At 46.0% G+C, this 19,273-nt stretch overlaps 1 protein-coding gene across 1 annotated transcript in view; it reads left to right on the forward strand.

The window, feature by feature from the left end:
* The window catches only part of KDM5B (lysine demethylase 5B), a 49,373-nt gene extending 31,006 nt beyond the window's left edge, over positions 1-18,367 (forward strand). The window contains exons 17-27 of the mRNA XM_030473289.1: positions 178-328; positions 3,950-4,064; positions 5,981-6,336; positions 7,465-7,603; positions 8,950-9,129; positions 9,720-9,878; positions 10,855-11,340; positions 14,567-14,678; positions 15,842-15,996; positions 16,522-16,848; positions 17,480-18,367. Coding sequence (XP_030329149.1) covers positions 178-328; positions 3,950-4,064; positions 5,981-6,336; positions 7,465-7,603; positions 8,950-9,129; positions 9,720-9,878; positions 10,855-11,340; positions 14,567-14,678; positions 15,842-15,996; positions 16,522-16,848; positions 17,480-17,617 — 2,318 coding nt within the window. The 3' untranslated portion in view covers positions 17,618-18,367. The remainder of the gene's footprint in view (positions 1-177; positions 329-3,949; positions 4,065-5,980; positions 6,337-7,464; positions 7,604-8,949; positions 9,130-9,719; positions 9,879-10,854; positions 11,341-14,566; positions 14,679-15,841; positions 15,997-16,521; positions 16,849-17,479) is intronic.
* Positions 18,368-19,273: the final 906 nt, after the last annotated feature.

A 19,273-nucleotide genomic window follows, 5' to 3' on the forward strand; every position in this document is an offset into this window, starting at 1 on the left:
TCATGTTTCAGAAACTGCGCTAAGCTGCCTCTGTGTGAGAAGTTTGTAAATCACTTTAATACAACATGTAACTGAAGCTGAAATAGGAATATATTTAATGTGTTGTGTTACTCGGCTTCACCGTTTAAAATCCATCACAAAGGGAGACTTTTATTAACTTAGCATCTTTCCCAAAAGGTCTCATCAGTTTTAAGGCTTTGATAGAAGAATCAGAAATGAAGAAGTTCCCAGACAATGATCTACTGCGGCACCTCAGGCTGGTTACACAGGATGCAGACAAATGTGCCTCGGTTGCACAGCAGCTTCTCAATGGCAAAAGACAAACCAGGTAAATGTTGTTGTATTTGTGTGCTCAAAGTGGAGTCACTGAAGGTCGATGCCACTGACCAATGATAGATGCCAGTGTTCTGGGAAGACTTAAAAATGCAAGTAATCTTCTTGCAAGTCTTCTCAAGAGAGCCATCTGTTACAGAGAGGTTCACCTTTACTGCATGTAATAAGTTAAACATCCTGAGCTTTCAGGCTCTTCTTCCTCTGTGTTTGACAGTTAAGCTGTAAATCCATTCTAATATACCCTGAAAGGAAAAACTGGTGTGGTATTTCCAGACAAGTAACACCCAAAAAGATCCAGTCCACTTGTCTTTGTGCCATGGGGACTGGAAATCTGTCAGTGGTGCATATGTCGTTACATGCATTACACTTTATGCCTTGTGGAAAAATAGTGTCTTAACTTCCTGAGCTGCTGCTGCTGCTGGGAATACTGTATGAGATCTCTGAAAAATCCTTGCTCTTTGCCAGCACTTGTCTTAAATCTTTTTAGAGAGGTTATTTACTCAAGGAATTTGAAGATACAGCAGTGTTTGGATAATACATTATTTGGGAACTAGATTTCTGCTGCCTGGTGCTGCTAGCAGTTTCCATGTCTGAAATGAGTTGAAAGGAGTCAAAAGATCCAGAAGGACGAGGCCAGATCTCCTCATTGCATCAGTTTCATGGTGACTGTATTGAGGTACCAGCCTTTCTCTTGGGGATCACACGTTATCATCTGTTGCAGATTCTTCACCCAGACTTAAAATGGGTCCATCTGGCCTCAAAGGCTGGCAGGTTTCTTGGAAAATCTTGGGTTTCTGTCTGTGGAGAACAATGTTGCTCAGGTCCAACAATCTTAAAAGTGTGAAGTACTTGAGAAAAGACTGTTTCTCTTTTGCCCTATCTGGATGATTTTCACCTGTTTCTGCTGCTTTGACCAACGTGATGGTTGTCAGAGCAGTTGCTCTTTTGTTGGTGTAACTGCACTGTGTGGTTTCTGCATGTTGCAGAAGAAATCCTGTAGCTTGTCACTCCACGTGTTCTTGCAGTACTTTAAGGCTAACTTTGAAGGACGTCAGTAGTAAAACATTCAGCTGCTATTTAGACATGATTCTTGTAGCTGCACTTACCCTTCCTAGCGATCTTTGCGTGAGTCTTTGTAGCAAGGACTTGATGAAAATTCACCTTCACTGTCTTGCAAGCACAAGAGGATGAACCCTCTGTCACAGCAATGTGAAAATATTAAATGAGGAAATGAAATATTCAGCACTCCAACAGGCATGACCTCTGCCAGATAGGTAATTCGTAACCCAGACATTCATGGCACCGTTATTGAAGGACTTCTCCACTCCTAATCACTTCCTTCGTTGAGTGTTGAACCATCTCATTCTGGCATCCCCAGTCTGTGTTCTCCCATCCTTGGGATTTGCTCAGGCCTCCTGATGATGAACTTGGAGAAGCAGCCAGCCCCTTCCCAGCTGTTCTGTGCCAGATGAGCTCTTCCAAGAGTCCTTCCTGCTCTGTATCCATCTTTGCTTGGCCTGGAAAGAGCCAGGTGCAATTTTTGTCTTCATTTCCTTGACCAGGTCTGTTCTTCTGTCACCCTGACAGTGTGTCAGCCTTTCTCACAGCTGTACTTGCCAGCTCCTTCAACATTACAGGCTGTGGTGAATAATCCACCCAGTGCTGTACTACACAGGATCAAGGTAGTGCTTGGATTGTGTTTCTTATTTACTCCAAAAGTGGTTTCAGCCTTTCTCTCACCATTTCTCCTTTGATCATTTTGGCATATTTCTGGGTAAAGTCCAGTTGCAGATCTTCATAATGAGAGCTTTAAAAACCTCTGTTATTTGATGGATGGTTTTTTATCCCCCTTAAACAATTGGAGGGGGGCAGTGCTCATAGCCCATCTAGAAGATGTAAAGAATAATCTGCTTAAAATCTTGATGCATGTTGTATCAAATACAGTTTCATCTACGTGAAGTTCACGTGTCTGCAGGATGTTGGGTAACCTTCATCACACCAACTGCTGTGCATTGGTTGTGAAGGATTGTGGATTCTGCCTTACGTTTGGTTCATGCTTTTGACAATCTTTTCTTTACGGACGAAGCATTTTGTTCTGATTCCGAGTTTGGAAGAGCTGAGCAGTAGACTTGACTCTACTGGAAAGGTCATCCCTGTTAACCATGGTGGTCAGTGATACTCAAGGATCTCCTCCTGTATAATATACCCAACAGTTCCTGGGGAGAAAGACCAAGAGAGGTGAGAAATGTTCTCTTAGAGTAAATCCCGTGACTCCAGCTCACCATCTTCTCTGTGCGACCTGAAGAAGGATGGGCTGTACTTTCCCATTTGCTTTGGTTCTTGTGGTGGTGAGGGATGAGCAGTCTCAGCAGTTGCTGCTTGGAAGACTGTTCTGTGGCAAGCTGTCTGAATTGATCCCAAGGACCGCATAACCCTCGTCCCTCTCCGGCACTGGAAGGGGAAAGCAGGGCAAGCACAGAGGGATGTTCTCACTATCCATCCCCTTCCTTCTCTAGGTCTGATGATACCTTTTCTGCTGCTTAGTCTCCAAGAGTTCAGAGACCTTGTGCTTAGAGATCTTTGTGATTAATAACCCTGGATGGACATGGGCTCTTCTGTAAATACTGCTTTTTAGGCTGATGTGATTTCTGGTTATTAAAAACACTTGTGACAGTCAGACTTGCAGTTTAGATACGTGAATATATGGAGAAATATTCCTTCTTAAAACTTGTGCTTTTTACTCGAAGATACTGCAGAACTTCCACAAAACACAGTAAAATATTGTAGAGCACAAAACAGCCTGTGTTGTACCTGAGGCTTTGAATTCATTTTATTCTGCTTACTATGGAACTACGGGTTTTGGAACTCCCAATGTGATCTTGCATATCCTTTAAAACACCTATTTTTACCATTAAAATTTCATAATGTTCACATTGCAGTTGTGCTGGCACATCCTGCTGGGATGTTGGTTTCCTCTTTTGTTTAAATGACATATTGTGGATTAAATTGGAGCCAGCATTGTAAGAGATTCCTTTTCTGTTCAGGGTTCTCAGACCCGGTTAATACTGGCTTGAGTTCAGAGACGTTTTTAATATTAGCCAATTTGTTAACACTTCTAAGCCACTCTTTTGGTACAGAGCTTTTAGATAAAAATGAAAATGATGATTTCAGCGTAAAGAGGATTTTTCAGAAGTACCTACATGACCTGTGAAGATAAAACCCATTCAAAATTGGGATTTGGTCTCCTTTGGAATGGGCATGGGGAGAGCTCACTACAATAGCTCTTGCAACATAACTGAATAGTTTATGCACAGTTGCTTTGTGTTCTGGAAAAAGGCTCAATTTTATTCCATAATAACCAGTGCTCTTCCAAGAAGGAAGAGTTATTCCAGAATACTATTTAATATGAAAGAGTATTTTCAACAATAGCTCATTCTGCTATAGCTAACTGAAGTTTCCCCATGTATAGAAGCCCTAGGCTGCTGGCTGCTTTGGAATATTCTGTTATTTGTGAGTAAAGCTCATCTTACACAAAATCATAAGCAGATGTTTGAGAAGTTTAGAGTCTATTTTCTTCTTTAGTGGCACCCAACAGAGTTGAATTGTGTAATTGCAGGTACCGCTCCGGAGGAGGAAAGTGTCAAAATCAGCTGACTGTGAATGAGCTGAGGTTGTTTGTGAGGCAGCTGTATGCTCTACCCTGTGTCCTCAGTCAGACACCCTTACTGAAGGTAACCTGGATAATTGTAGGGGAAGGAACATGAGTGTTTGTCATAGTGATGTATTTGCACTGCGTTAATCTCCTGTCTTACTGTTTGCTCCAAGAATCAAATCAATTGAGCTGGCAGATCTGGGTAACTCGTGCACAGGAGTTGCTTAAGAACGGAGCTCTCTGTCCTGCTGGTGTCCATGGTCACCAGATTTTTTTATACTACAGAAGGCAATCAAAATGTTAGTGCTGTACCAAGTAATGCAAAGAAGCAGCAGGGTGACTTGTGTAACTCCAGACTAAAAGTTTGGGCTCAGTTAACCAGTCTCCTCTTCACAGTGAAGCCAGGTTTATTTGAGAATATTCAAAACTCCAACTGTCACTCTGAGTGACAGTTCTCCTGTTCATACCACTTTGTTAGTCAAGAATCAGCTTTCTCATAGTCTTGTAAATAGATACCTCCTCATGCTGTCAACCCATGTTCCAGGAAAAGCACAGATAGCCCTGAGGCAAAGCTGCCAGCCAGGCTACCCAAAAACTTGTTCCAGCACAGTACCTGCTGCTCAGGGTGAGTCAGACCGCTTTGTCTCCCACGACCAGCAGCTCATGCTGGTTATCTGCTCACCAGCTGATCAGCCCTCAGCCAAATTGCAAGTAATTCAAGATTTAGTTTCAGAATTTGCCAAAATGGTGCATATCACACTGAGGGGTAATCAAAAAGGAGAATAATTATGTGCAGCTCTAATTCCTGTCTTAAAGGAGAAGGGCTTTGCCTGTTTGTGACTCTGAGAACCAGGAGATGCAGTGTCCACCTCCCGAACTGGCTCTTGAGTATCTGCACAATGCTGAGAGACCAGTGTTGTGTAACTTTTGAATATGAATAGACCAGCTCAGCTTTATGATTGTTGATTTGAAGCTTTATTGGGTCTGGAATGTGTGAATCAGATTTTATGTAGTCCCATTTACAGTTATTTGTTTATAGCATTGTAACTCTAAAGTTATCTTACTATTTAAAAAGCAGAAGTTCAGAAATGCCAGACATGCAAACAGTTCTTCTCCATCTGGCATTCTTGAACAGGGAAATATCAAAACACATATGGTCAGGGGATTCTTTTTATACCATTCTCAACAATCCTAAATTATATGTAGTCATGCAAATTAGGGTGTTAATATAAATGACAGTTACTGGAGATCAGTTCACACTTTAATGTATCGCTAAATAGGTTTTATTTCCATTATGGGTGAGATTGCCTGTTCTGGCAAACAGCCTTCTTGGCAGTACACCAAGACATCAGCTATGAAGGAAGAACTCACTGCTGGAATAGCATTTAAACCAGTACTAGGAGCGTTGGACAGGATGGCTGGGTACAGAATGATTCCAGCCTTTGCAGTGAGGTTACTCTGACTAGCTATCCATGATGTGGGTGAAGGGCAAACAGCCACAGAGGTACCTTTTAGGGGTAAGTGGCTGTTAAACATATGCAGAGAGAGAAGGTGTTGCACTGCATGAAACAGTGAAATGCCTGTGGCTTACGGGGAGACCGTGGTGCAGCTCAAAAACATTCACAGGACAGCAGAAACGAACCCCAGAAGCTCCATGTGCTCCCCAGCATTTTTCAAAGCCTTCTTAATCTTAATCTTGCTTCAGCCTCCTTAATCATTCCAGAACAAAGCCAGAAAAAGCACTAATGGAACACTTAGAATTTCCCTTTAGATCCTTTTTATTCTTCTGAGACCTCTTTTGATACCTGTCTCTTGGTTCAAAAGGGGTTTAGAGTGGAATTCTCTTGTTCTGTGATCCTCAGGCTTGTAGACACATTATGAGGAGATGCTAATATATGCAGTGTGTGTTGAAGACACACTCTTAAGTGTTCCAGATGTCATGATAACTTGGCAATGGGGTTTTTTCTGATGTATTGTTGCATTTGTGTATTTCAGGATCTTCTGGATCGTGTGGAAGCTTTTCAACAGCAAAGCCAAAAACTCCTTTCGGAAGAAATGCCTAGTGCTGCAGACCTGCAGGAGCTGTTGGATGTCAGCTTCGACTTTGACGTTGATCTACCCCAACTGGCTGAGCTGCGGGTCCGCCTGGAGCAGGCACGCTGGCTGGAGGACGTGCAGCTCACTTCCTCGGACCACAGCACTCTCACTCTAGACGATATGAGGCGTCTTATAGACTCAGGTGTTGGACTTGCTCCCTACCCAGCAGTTGAGAAGGCGATGGCGAAGCTGCAGGAGCTGCTTACTGTGTCTGAACACTGGGATGACAAAGCCAGAAACCTGATAAAGGCCAGGTAGAAGCTAAATCTTTGCGTTGTGTTTTTTGTAGTTCCAGGAGCTGTTTGAAGTGGAAATAGTTGGATTTGCTTCTGAAGGGGGTCTCTTTTGTTCACAACATGAAGGCAACTCTTAGGCCATCCAGAAGGGGGAAGGGATGGAGAAGGGAGATGCGTTGACTGAGCAGTTTTAAACATTGGTATTTGTTCCCGGTGCTCCACAATCATTGTGCAAATTCTCCGTTTGACACCAGGAAGGGTTTTAAGACACCTCTTCGTTCCTTTCCACCTTCTTCCCTCCCCCAGCATTAGACTGGAGGATGCATGTCCAGATGGAGCTTGGATATATGCCACCAACTGGTAAAGCTGTATTAGATGGACTGTTTCTAACATTGAGGAGATTTTTCCAGATTAGCTGATGCAGGGGAGAAGGAAACCAGCCAAATACAACCTCACTAAGAAAAATGGTTCTGCTCATTGCTTTGACCTTCTGATTTAGAAAGTAAAACAGGGGAGAGCACAGTCTCCTTAAAGCTTAGAAAGATGACACAAACTTGTGTGTAAGGTTTCTTCTCTGAGGATTCATCACTTTTAATTCTTATTTAAGTGAATTTCCCTCAGCTTCATAATTCTGAACGCATCGGAGTGTTTCTCACTCATGAGTAACGCTGCTCTTTGAAATGATCACTTCACAGAGCACAGAACTGGAATAAGTTTGAGATTAACCTCCAAATTGGAGGTGCAGTTGTGGTTGTGCCTTTCTAAACTATCAGAATCCAATTGTGAAGTACAGAAAAGCCACTTTCAGGGGAGTTTTAACCTTCTGAAGTAGGATCTCTTGGCTGGTACTGGTTTTAGGGTTCAGTGTGCATTTGAGGAGCCAAGGTTCTATCAGTCCAAAGTTCATAAATGTTAAATCCCCCTTAAACCCACATGTGTGAGTATTTCTAGTAGGAGTCTATAGCAGACAAAGGTACATTTCCAGAAGCACACCTCCGTTACTAAGGCTCTGGTGGTACAGTCTGCACCTCTGGGACTGACATAACATGATTACCTGCTATAACCCTCGGGCTTTAACAAGCCAGTTGAGCAGAACCACCCGACTTGTGCTGGGGTGTTTGACACTGAGGCGTGTTGTTTCCGCAGGCCCCGGCAGTCGCTGAGCAGTCTCGTGGCAGCAGTGAAGGAGATCGAGGAGATCCCGGCCTATCTCCCCAGCGGCGTCGCGCTGAAAGACGCGGTGCAGAAGGCCAAAGACTGGCTGCAGGAGGTGGAAGCTCTGCAGGTATGTGAACTGCATAACCCCTGCTCTGCACCATCATGTGCGTTTTGGTGCTTCAGGATCGCACTGAAATAAGGATGCTTCATCTGTAACGTCTGTTGCCTTAGACACGGCGCGCTTACGCTCTGAGTGCTGTTGTTTTTACTTCTGTTTCTGCACCTGATTTATGTTCCTTCACCTTTGCAATTAACTGGGTGCAATAAAGGAGCTATTAAGAAAAATCTAAAGTTAAAAAGATGTTCTATTATGGAACTTAAGGTAAGTTTTGCTTCATTGCATTTTAACAGTTACCTGGTACTCCGATTTCTGTGTGCCATCAATTCTATGCTGCTGCATCTTGCTGCACTCCTGTAACACACACTATGGAGTGGGTGACCCAGTCAAAGTTCTGCTTGCTGACTCCTGAATAAACAAATCCCCTAACATTTTTAAAGGTCACCTATAATATTTTTTCACATCCTTCATTTGCCTGACTAAATAAAGAACTTTTGACCTGATGACACAAGAATATCAGTAATTACTGGTGGTGGAATCGCCTCTTCTGAGGCCCCATGGAATTCATTTGCCGCTTCCACATTGGTATCATTAGTGGTATTATCAGTATCATTATCAGACATCCTGAGACTGAGAGGTATTCCCTCATCTGTTAGCCATTAAGCATGGCCAGGCTCAAGGCTGTCTCTTTTTCTCTTCCCTTATGGTCAGCCTTTGATTTCATAGATTAAAATACATGTAACTTCGTAGCAGCTCTGTCTGAATCTTGAGGTGGAAGCTGGTATCAGTACCCTGAGGTTTGCTGCTGGAGATGTTGAGGTTGTTCTGGACGAATAGTTCTCGAGTCCCACGTCCTGTTGTAGAAATTGCCTCTCAGGCTGCTTTACAGCTGGACTTCATGTAACTGGGATGCCTGAGGCATGGGCTGGGCAGTGGGTGAACAGTCACTTCCAGCCAGCATGCTGGGTACTTGAGAGGGTGCGTTGCTGTTGGCAGGGCAGGGACTGGGCTGGACTTGCCTTCAGGGTCCACTTCAAAACGATTTTGATTTTCTGCTGTGAAGGCAGGTTGTTAGTTTGGAGCCTGCTTATGTTGTCATTGGTCTCTTGTTTGTTTATTTAAACGGTCATTTGGTGAGGGTATTCTCCCTCTCCAAGTGTTTTAGTAGTTGTGTCTGTGTAATTACTGGCTAGAGCATGAGAAGCACAAGTATTGGAACAGCTCTGGAAGTGACCGAAGTGGCTTAGCAGTAGATTTGTTCTTACAAGCTCTACCTTCAGTTAATCTAAAAGACTTGCTGTGATTTGTGGAACGTCTTTGGTACATCCAGTGTTTCTTACTTCATAATCTGGCAGGTTGGAGGACGTGTGCCTGTGCTGGACACGCTAGCAGAACTTGTCACAAGAGGTCGATCCATTCCAGTGCATCTGGACTACCTGCCAAGGCTGGAGTCCTTGGTGTCAGAAGTTCAGGCATGGAAGGAGTGTGCAGCTAACACCTTTCTGTGTGAGAACTCCCCTTACTCCCTTTTGGAGGTAAGAGATGTAAGCTCTGGAGAAGACCACCATTCTCAGCACAGCTACAGCACATCAATCAGGGTTACAGTATTAACTCATGAAGTAGCAATAAAAATTAAGTATATTTGCAGAACAGTCCACCTTGGGTCTGGCTGTGATCAGGGTGAGGCTGTAGCTGCTTTTGCTGCCCCTCTGAAGCTCTTGTTGTGTGTGTTCTTGAGCAGTCCACCCTCACCTATGCTGAGCCCCTCTGAGGACCCTCAGCCCTCCTTTTTGTTGATACAGATGGGAATGCAGGGCAGCCCCTGGAATCCTCTACTGCTTTTCAGGGCTTGCAGCTTAAATGGCACAGAGGCTATTCGTGTACGAGCTGTCTGTACATATCAGCAATCTAAGTGAAACATGGAGGTGTTTGGGCTCTGCCCATTTTATAAAACTGTGTTTTTGAACTTCCAGCTCTCCCCATTTTCCAGATAACCTCATCCTAGTCCCCTGAGTCTTTGGTGGGAAAAAGTGCAGGAATCCCTCTTGTAACCATTCATGGCTGTGCTGGGGCAGGACGAATGCATTACACACGGTGCAGGCAACAGTGCTTTTCTGCCCATCAGGTGTTGTGTCCCCGCTGTGACATTGGAATGCTGAATCTGAAGAGAAAGCAGAAGAAGTTGAAGGAGCCGGTGCCAAGTGGAAAGAAGAAAAGCACTAAGCTGGAGACTCTGAGTGACTTGGAAAGAGCACTCTCTGAGAGCAAAGACACTGCATCTGCGGTACGTGGCTCAGGGCTTTTTTGAACTGGAGTTTCTTCTGAATCCTTGTTGAGATCTATTCTCCCCCACCATACCAAAGCCTTATTAAAGATAGGAGAGGGCTTTCCCAAGTTTGATCCTTTCCCAATAACCCAACGCCACTTATAATTAGAACAAACACTAATTAAAGAAAACCTCGTGCATGATGAAGTCAGGAGAACATTAGTTCTGGGTGTAGGTGAAGTGCTTCATCACAAAGGACTTATTTCAGAGCCTCCACCATGGTCAGATTAAACAATGTCCCATGATTAATGAGGAGCAGTAGCCTGACTTGGTAGGGTTTGAATATAATTGTCCCTTTGGGTATGGGACATTCAAATTTTAACCTGTGGCAACTAGATTTTCAAATGCCTGAAAAAAGGATCATGAGCAGGTGTAGGAAGGGCAGCACACCTCAATTTCACTTGGTGTTTCCAAACTCCCAAGCGAGTACATAGGTTAGGGTAAGGCCCTGTGCACTTGACAGTGTGTGCAGAGGGGGGTACCAGAGGTGCATTTGTATTTCTGAACACTGCCCAGGAATGTTTCACAATTACACAGAGTTAGACTGTACACTTGAGGCGTGTTCATACAGAAGTACCTACAAGCCAAATCTGCACTCGTTTCAGAATTTAGGCTGCTTTAATGAAGGCGATGTGGTTGTAGGACCAAATGTGAAGGGTTTGGACCACAGAGAAAGGGAGTTAGGAGGTTGTTTTTAACAAAGGAATAAGCTTTGTATCTCTGGGCCTTCGGAGAAAATGGAAGGAAACTGAAGTCACGCTGTTGCATGTCCTCATAAGTGCTTCACTTCAAACATTCAAAGCTGTGAAGGCATATGAGGAGCTTCTTAACGAATACACTACTCGCTGGTGTATCTGACTGTGCAGAGTCACCCAGTTTCTAATGAGTGATGTTCCTTTCGAGATGACATCCCTTTCTTTGAACTCCCTTTTAGATGGCCACGCTTGGGGAAGCCCGGTTGAAGGAGATGGAAGCGTTGCGTTCCCTGCGAGCAGCGAACGAAGTGAAGGTGCTGTCCAGTGAAGAGGACACGGAACTGAAAGTGTGTCTGTGCCAGAAGGAGCCAGCAGCTCCCATGATCCAGTGTGAACTCTGCCGAGGGTTCTTCCACACCGGCTGTGTTTCGGTGCCCAACGTTTTGCAGGGACCTCGCGTGTGGCTCTGTCCGCACTGTCACCGATCAGAAAAGCCACCTTTAGAAAAGATCTTGCCGTTGCTGGCCTCGCTGCAGCGCATCCGTGTGAGGCTTCCCGAGGGGGATGCCTTGCGCTATATGATCGAGAGAACTGTGAACTGGCAGCACAGAGCACAACAAATGTTATATTCAGGGAATCTAAAACTTATACAAGACAAAGTTGGCTCAGGATTATTGTACACCAGATGGCAAGCCACGTCAGGCCAATTGCCAGAGACAAACAAGGTGAGGCTGAGGTGCTGGTGGGTTTCCTGGCGGTGGGTGATGTGTGGTCAGCAGGAACAGTCCGTAACAGCTCGCTGGGTTTTGGTTCATTGTGTGTGCATGCAAACACCAGCACAGCAGACTGTTCATGTGTTGCTTTACAGATTAAGGAGTTCTGGTTCTTGACGTTTAGCCAGGACGTGTGTGTCCTCCAGCAACAGCTTCATGTTCTCCTTCTGCTGGAGTCCTGGGAACAACTACTCCAAACAAGCCCATTTTCCCTTCTCCTCCTCCCAGCTCCTGTGCTCTAATGTGATGCTGTTAATGACAAGAGTTGCTGAAGCTATTGTTTCTAGAGTGCTTAGTATTCAATTAGTCTTTATATTCTGTTCTTACAAGTATTTCAGTATAGTTTTAAGTGTTGAGAAATAGTAACAGAGGCCCAAACTGCCCATGGTGTTACCAGGATGGCTTTCAGATGAGTTTGTTTTCAGCAGGGTGCCTTCATTCATTACTGCTCCTCCTTCTCCTTATCACTTACACTATACCTCTTGAGCTGAATATAGAATCATAGAATAGTTAGGGTTGGAAAGGACCTTAAGATCGTCTAGTTCCAACCCCCTGCCATGGGCAGGGACACCACACACTAGGCCATGTCACCCAAGACTCCATCCAACCTGGCCTTGAACACTGCATTCACGACTTCTTTAGGCACCCTGTGCCAGCGCCTCAGCACCCTCACAGGGAAGAACTTCTGCCTTATATCCAGCCTGAACTTCCCCTGTTTCAGTTTGAACCCATCACCCCTTGTCCTACCACTACAGTCCCTGAAGGAGAGTCCCCCTCCAGCATCCTTGTAGCCCCCTTCAGACACTGGAAGCTGCTCTGAGGTCTCCACGCAGCTTCTCTTCTCCAGGCTGAACAGCCCCAATGTTCTCAGCCTGTCTCCATACGGAAGCTGCTCCAGCCCCTGCTCATCCTCGTGGCCTCCTCTGGACTCGCTCCAACAGCTCCATGTCCTTCTTATGCTGAGGACACCAGAACTGCACACAGTGCTGCAAGTGAGGTCTCACAAGAGCAGAGCAGAGGGGCAGGATCACCTCCTTCGACCTGCTGGTCACGCTGCTTTTGGTGCAGCCCAGGACATGGTTGGTTTCTGGGCTCAAGCACACACTGAAGCCGGCTCATGTTCAGCTTCTCATCAGCCAACACCCCCAAGTCCTTCTCTGCAGGGCTGCTCTGAATCTCTTCTCTGCCCAACCTGTAGCAGTGCCTGGGATTGCCCCGACCCAGGTGCAGGACGTTGCACTTGGCTTGGTTAAACTTCATAAGGTTGGCATCGGCCCACCTCACAAGCGTGTCAAGGTCCCTCTGGATGGCATCCCTTCCCTCCAGCGTATCAACCGAACCACACAGCTTGGTGTCGTCACAAACTTGCTGAGGGCGCCTCAATCCCACTGTCCATGTCACTGACAAAGATGTTGAACAGGATTGACCCAACACTGACCCCTGAGGGACACCACTCGTTACCCATCTCCAGTTGGACATTGAGCCATTGACCACAACTCTTTGTGTGCTGCCATCCAGCCAATTCTTTATCCAAGTGGTCCATCCATCAAATTGAGTTTAGAGACAAGGATGTTGTGCAGGACAGTGTCAAAAGCTTTGCACAGGTCCAGGTAGATGATGTCAACTGCTCTGCCCCTGTCCGAAGTTCTGCTGGTGGATATTCTGCTGATACTTGAGTTAAGCTCAGCAGTTTCAGGTGTGGACATGAGGGAGTTTCAGACTTCCTCCAGAAAAGCTCTTTCAAAGTGCAGGAGAAGTGGGAAGTCGGTTGAAGCATTTCTAGTCTTCCTGAGATAATAAATGCAGAAAAAAAAGTGAACTAGGCAGTCAGTGCAGCATAAAGAACATAAACCACCCCCAAAATGAAATGCACTCTCTTGCTTTTACTTTAAACACCTTTATTTTGCTAGTCCAACCCTGTCACAGTCAGTCTGTGTGTTTGTGTTTCCATACTCGGTTTGTTAAACCATAAACCACATGTGCTTGAGAGGTTTTGTAGCTGCTGCTCGAGTAACTCAGCTCTACCAAGGTGCTGGTGTTGACCCAATTTCTCAAGTAGGCAAGCTTGGTTTTAGAAATCAAGACCATGTGTAGGCATCTGAAGAGAATTAATCTGATCATTTGGTTGAAAGTACCTTTTTACTAGACCAATTAGTATAGCTGCAAAAACCTGGGTAAGATTTTGGGCATGTAAGTTGATGTTTGGACTAGAAATGGGAACAGTAAAGCTTGGGTTTATTATCACCATCTTTGTAGCTCAACATGGTACCATGAGGCTCCTCCGACCTGAAAGCAGCCCAACCATTTTTGTGTGGGCTGGAGCTCAAGTCAGCTCAAGTCACCTCGTAATTGGAGGTAGCTCTCACCGAGCTAGTTTGGGTCCTCCCTGGAGCCAGCAGTACTGAGGACAGCTCAGAGGTGGCCTCGAGCCACCAGCACAGGTGCTGAGCTAAAGCTTTGGTGCCGATGGATTTGAGGTGGGGTTTTGGTGACTGCAGTGTCTCACCATCGCTGTCCTGCCCTGTTATCTGGGGTAATGAACACTACTTCCCCCAGAGAGGCTTGTAGCAGTGACCACTGGAGTTGGGCTGCTTTGGCACTGGCCAAAGTGAAGAATGTGGAACATTTAGATGGGTTTGAAAACTTCACTTGCAAAAGGGCTGCGGGGATGGGTGCGAGCCAGGGTCTGAGTCTGCGTTAGTGAGGTAGGCGATAGGTAGGAAGGCATTTGGTGGCTGCTTTTCTGATACTCCCGAGGCCAAACCTGCCCCTTGCTGGCTTGTGTAAGCAAGAGCATGTTTTGCCTTTGGCATGTCTTCTGTGTGTGCTGAGGTGAAGAGCAGTTTGGTGGAGCCCTCCACAACTGCTCATTAGCCCTGCGGTGACGCTGTGGTGTTGTCTCTGCTCCACAGGCTGGTCGTGCTCTGGTAGAGCCTACGGCTGCTGCATGCACAGGGCCAGGTTCTGATCTCTGCAGGAATCATAATTCACAGCTAAGAAAGTTGCCTTTGCCTGTTTCCAGGTGTAGGATGAAGGGTTTGGGTGTATTAGATTGAACAGTTTCCAGGCATACAAGATGGAAGCAATTGTAAGAAACAAGGATTGAGTCTATTGCAGCTATTGGACACTTGCAGAACTACACGTTTAGTGAAACTGTGTGGTTTGTTTTGTTTTCTAGGTTTCCCAGACAATTGGAGCAATGTCATTCTCCATGCCTCATGACTGGGATAACAGAACCATCTATTTACATTCTCCATTTTCGACAGGACAGCACTGCATCCCACTTCATGGTTTGTAATCTTCACTTTGATTTTGCTTCTTCCCCCTTTCCCCCCTTTTTTTTTGTCCTCCTTGTGCTTGGTGGAGGAGAGAGGGTGTCCTGGTCAGTTGGAGATGGCCACAGGAGGGGGAGGCAGAGGGGAGAGATCCTGAAATTGTAGGAGATGGATGGGAACGACGTAGGGAAGTAGTGCTGGAGACCATGGGGTACTTAATCTATAGGACACAAGTCCACATATGTTTTGCTGCAGCACAACTGTCACAGAGTCAGAGGCTTGAGCTGTCTTGGCTGGTGCTGTGCTCCAGGTCACCCGGCTGCAGGTTCTGCATGCTTCCCTGCTCAGACTCGCTGTTCATGGGACTACCACAGCCATGCTGTAAATTGCATCATTTTACAGCTGTAAAAGAAGTTCTTTTTCATTTCTTTCCTTCTAATGCATAATGCTGTGGGGACAAAGGTCTGGTCTTCACGTTTTCAAGCCTCAGTGCAGCTTAGTCCATACTAACATTACACAGGACACTTCAGTTCGACGTCAGAGTTAAAACCAAGCCCCAGGCAGTCCTTTGTACCAGCAGGTTATTTTTCAGGCCGTAGTTGAGTTGTAGTGAATACTGTATTAAAAAGCTGTTCTTCACACGGTGGCTTTGGCCTCCCCTGCCTGTGACTCTTCCAAAAGCCCAGTGTGAGCTCTGAAGGTCGTGGCAGCGGTGGGGGGTGACTGTGCAGCAGGACTTGGTTTCCAGGCTCATCCTCTCAGCTTCCCTTCCTCTCCTCTCCTGGCTTCACTTCTGGATTTCACTCAGTTTGTTCATCTTACCACTTGTTATGTAGTGAGGGGATCATCACGCTGCTCGTAGCTTCAGAAGCAGCAGAAATTGCCAAGAATGATGGCAATTGCTTATCAAGCAAGAAATGCAAACGTGGAAGGGTGCTGAGCCTCAGTGCAGTCACTTCTGAATGAGCCTTCATCTTTCTTTTCAACCTGCTGTTAAAACTGAGCAGTGAGGAGGGAACAGAGAAGAGTTCATAGAGTTGCAGATTTGAGAGTCTTTCACAGTTGTTGTGGTTTTCTTTTTCATGTGCTACCAGAGAAGTATTTTCATTCTCAGTGCAGCTCTCGTCAGTGCTGACACTGAGGAATTCCTTTTCTCCTCTCCCTGTCTTTCATCGCAGTCATTAGCACAGAGCTGGATGAGCTCATGATGGAAGCCCAGCTGCTACAGGTTTCCCTGCCCGAAATACAGGAGCTCTACCAGATCCTCTTCACGAAGCAAAGCCCTGCTTTGCAAACAGAGCAGAGGTCACCCGCTGGAGCGCCAAGCGAAAAGGCAAGTTCCTGAGCTTGGGTCAAGGTGGAGCAGAGGCTCTGCCTGAACCCAAAAGCTTTATGAAGAGGTTTGTGTGTGTGGCTGTGCTTCCAGGAAAATACATTTTCCTTGTTCAGAAGGGGTCAAAAGTTGATAATTTAACGAATTTGTTGCAAACTGCTGAATTATAATTTGTGGCCTCATGCGTTTCTGTAGTTTAAATCTGGATTTTATGGTCACTCTCCGTATTTTAAATGTATCTCTCCTAATTTGACTCTTGCCCTGTGTTGAGGCTTTCTGAGAGTGCTGCCTCTGAAGCAGTGGGCTCGAAGGCAGGAAATGAGGATCTTTGTTTCTACACATTCTGTCCCTGGGATGTGTGACCCCATCCCTTGCTCCCTTCACATTCCCCTTCTGCTGAAACGCCAGCACTCTGTCAAATGTTAGACTTTCACTTAAGCCTATTGCTGAAAGCAGGGCGTGGAATAACGGGATAATGAGTGTTAGTTGCATCCTTCCAAATTTGCCAAAATATCTTTCCAATAGAACGAGTGTTGCCGAGGGAAAAAGGATGGAATTAGTTACATGGAGAGAAAACTAAAGCGTCGTTTTGAAAGAGAGAGCTTCTGTGATGGGAAGAGAGCAAGAGTAAAAAAAATGAGAACGCCCAAAAAGAAGAAGCTGAAACTGAATCACTCGAAGGATCTCTGCACTAACAAACTGGAGCGGGAGCGGGAGCGTCTCCTGGAGATGCAGCGTTCTGCTGAAAGCCACTTGCTTCCCTCAGACATGTCCTTCTCTGAGCAGGAGGACTCTGAGGATGAGGATGCCATCTGCCCTGCCGTGAATTGTCTCCAGCCTGAGGGAGATGAGGTCAGTAGAGCAGATCTGCTGCGGGGCTCCGAGTGCTGGGATCCAGGGCCTTCAGCTGCCCTGTTTGGCTGCACAAACACGGGTTACAGAGTGAGCACAAGGCACTTGGGAACCCAGAGGCAGCATCTGCTGCTGCTGGAACACATCCAGTAATGATCCTTCCCACCTTCTCCAACAGCGGCTGCGATGGGGGGGGCAGATGGACACCAGAACAATTGGAAGGAGGAGGTGGGGCTGTGCAGACCCCACATTCATGTCTGCTCTTGGAATAGGGGTGCAGATCAGCTTTGTGGGTGGGGCAGTGCCTTGGAGCTCTGCACAGTCCATCCCTACTGGGAAAGGGGGAAGAGGGACACCCCCAGATGCCTGGGAGGGCTGTGGTGGCATTGCCATCCATAATCTTGCAATAGGTGAGAAAGCAAAAGGAGGGATAAGGGAAGTGTGCCCTTCTCTCAGCTTCAGAGGAGCTGGGCTGCAGGAGTCCAGATATCAGTGAACACAGTTGAATATCCAGCAGCAGCCAGTTGTACAATGGGACATTTAAGTAGATGAGGAGCCCAGGAACGACTGACAAACGCTGCCTGTGTTTGCTTGGTCCTGCTCTCAACACTGGTGTGTCTGTTCCTCTCAGGTGGATTGGGTCCAGTGCGACGGCAGCTGCAACCAGTGGTTCCACCAGGTCTGTGTGGGCATCTCTCCCGAAATGGCCGAGAAGGAGGACTACATCTGCGTCAGCTGCACTGGGAAGGACTCTCCATATCGGAAGTAAAACTCCCCATAAACCATTCAGGACTCGAGTAAAGGAAGGTTTTTTCAGAGTTTTCCAATAAAGCCACAGGGGCTGGTTTAAAAACCAGATTGCAAATGGTGCTACTTCTATCCTTATGGGATCATTTTCCAGAACTCAAACCAATTTTTGACACTTTTGTATTTTCCCTTGAGCTGTTTGTGGTTGTTGAGGTTCGAGATGCTGACTGTTTAGCAGGGGTTTCCACCGATTTGGAAGGCATTTGAAACATGCACCTTTTCTTGTACAGCATTAAATTACCTCTCTGGGATTTACCGGCGTATTTAATTCAGCTTGGTTTAGGTGCAAAACCAACCTGCACCATGAATTTTCCAATAAATCCTCTTGTGAGGAAATCCCTGTTTACTCTGTTAACTCTTTGGAGACTTTAGGGTTTTTTTTTTTCCACTTTGTTTTTTTGTAGATTAGGTTTATTTATCTGAGCAATAACTTCTATGTCTGGTTTCAGTGACTGGAATGATTCTGAACAGCGTGTTGCTTCTAGCATTGGTTGGTGTACAGAAAGCAAATGTTAGATCCTAGTGTCACTGAGGGCCTGGTGATGTAGAAGACAGGACAGGAACAAAAAAAAAAAGGTCTGTAAAGTAATTGCCACAGCTGTATTTTGGCTTTCTCCTTTTTTGGGTAGCTTGTATCAAATGTTGCAGTTTATATTGTGGAATAAACCCCTGGTTATGTTATAAAATTAAATGTTGGTGTTTTTAGAGAGCTTGACATGCAGTTTCATTTCCCTCTGGATTGCACTGGTAGGTTCTCTTACGCTGGAGAAATCCGTCTTTAAGAAAAGAAACAAACCAGTGATGCTTCCTTTCCTTACTCATGTATTCAGGTTAGGAAGGAGAAGACAGATCAAAGTGTTATTCACACCGAAAAGAAGAAAAACCTTTCTCAAGTCTTTTACGAAAGCTTTTTCAAAACCGAAATGAGTTGCAGGTTTGGTGAATAAATGATTGAATAAAGGATTTGTGATTTGGCAGGGACAGCAATGGGGAATTCATGCAGGAGGCAAAGGTGTGGGGCTGCTCCTTCTGCCAGGCTTGTGTGTGTGATCCACAGGGCACCCTGCCTGGCCCTAGGGCAGATCCCTGGCAGCTGCTTCTGCTTTCATTTAGGCTAAAAACGTGAGGAATAAGGCAGCTTCTGGACTGGTTATGATTGTGTCAAAGACTGTTGAAGGACCTTGGCCTGGTGGGTAATGGGGGGCAGTGAGGGCAGTGGCAGCAGCTCTGCTCCGAGGGGACCAGACCTCTGGTTGAGGAGCTGTGGTTTGTTTAGGTCCACAGTGAGCCCATGTGGGGCTACACCCAAATCCTTTGGGGAGCCATTGCTAAGGTGAGATGTGGCTGTAGCTCCTTTGGAAGAGGCCTTAGTGGCAGTGAGGTGGCTCATGGCCTGCCAGAGGTGGAACTTCTGGAGCTCTGGGAGATCTTGGTACCAGAGAACGTGTTCTCCTTATGACATCCTGTCCTCTCCAGAAAGGAGGTGTCAGTGCTCTGGCCATTGTGCATCAGGAAGGTTGGAAATGGTCACTGCTGTGATCCACAGCAGCAGCTGGGTATCCGTGTGGATCCGCAGCCTGGGATGGATCTCTGCAGAAGGCTGCTCCTGGAGGTGTGA

Source organism: Strigops habroptila, chromosome 18 (genome assembly GCF_004027225.2).
Source record: "Strigops habroptila isolate Jane chromosome 18, bStrHab1.2.pri, whole genome shotgun sequence".
NCBI classification, from domain to species: Eukaryota; Metazoa; Chordata; class Aves; order Psittaciformes; family Psittacidae; genus Strigops; species Strigops habroptila.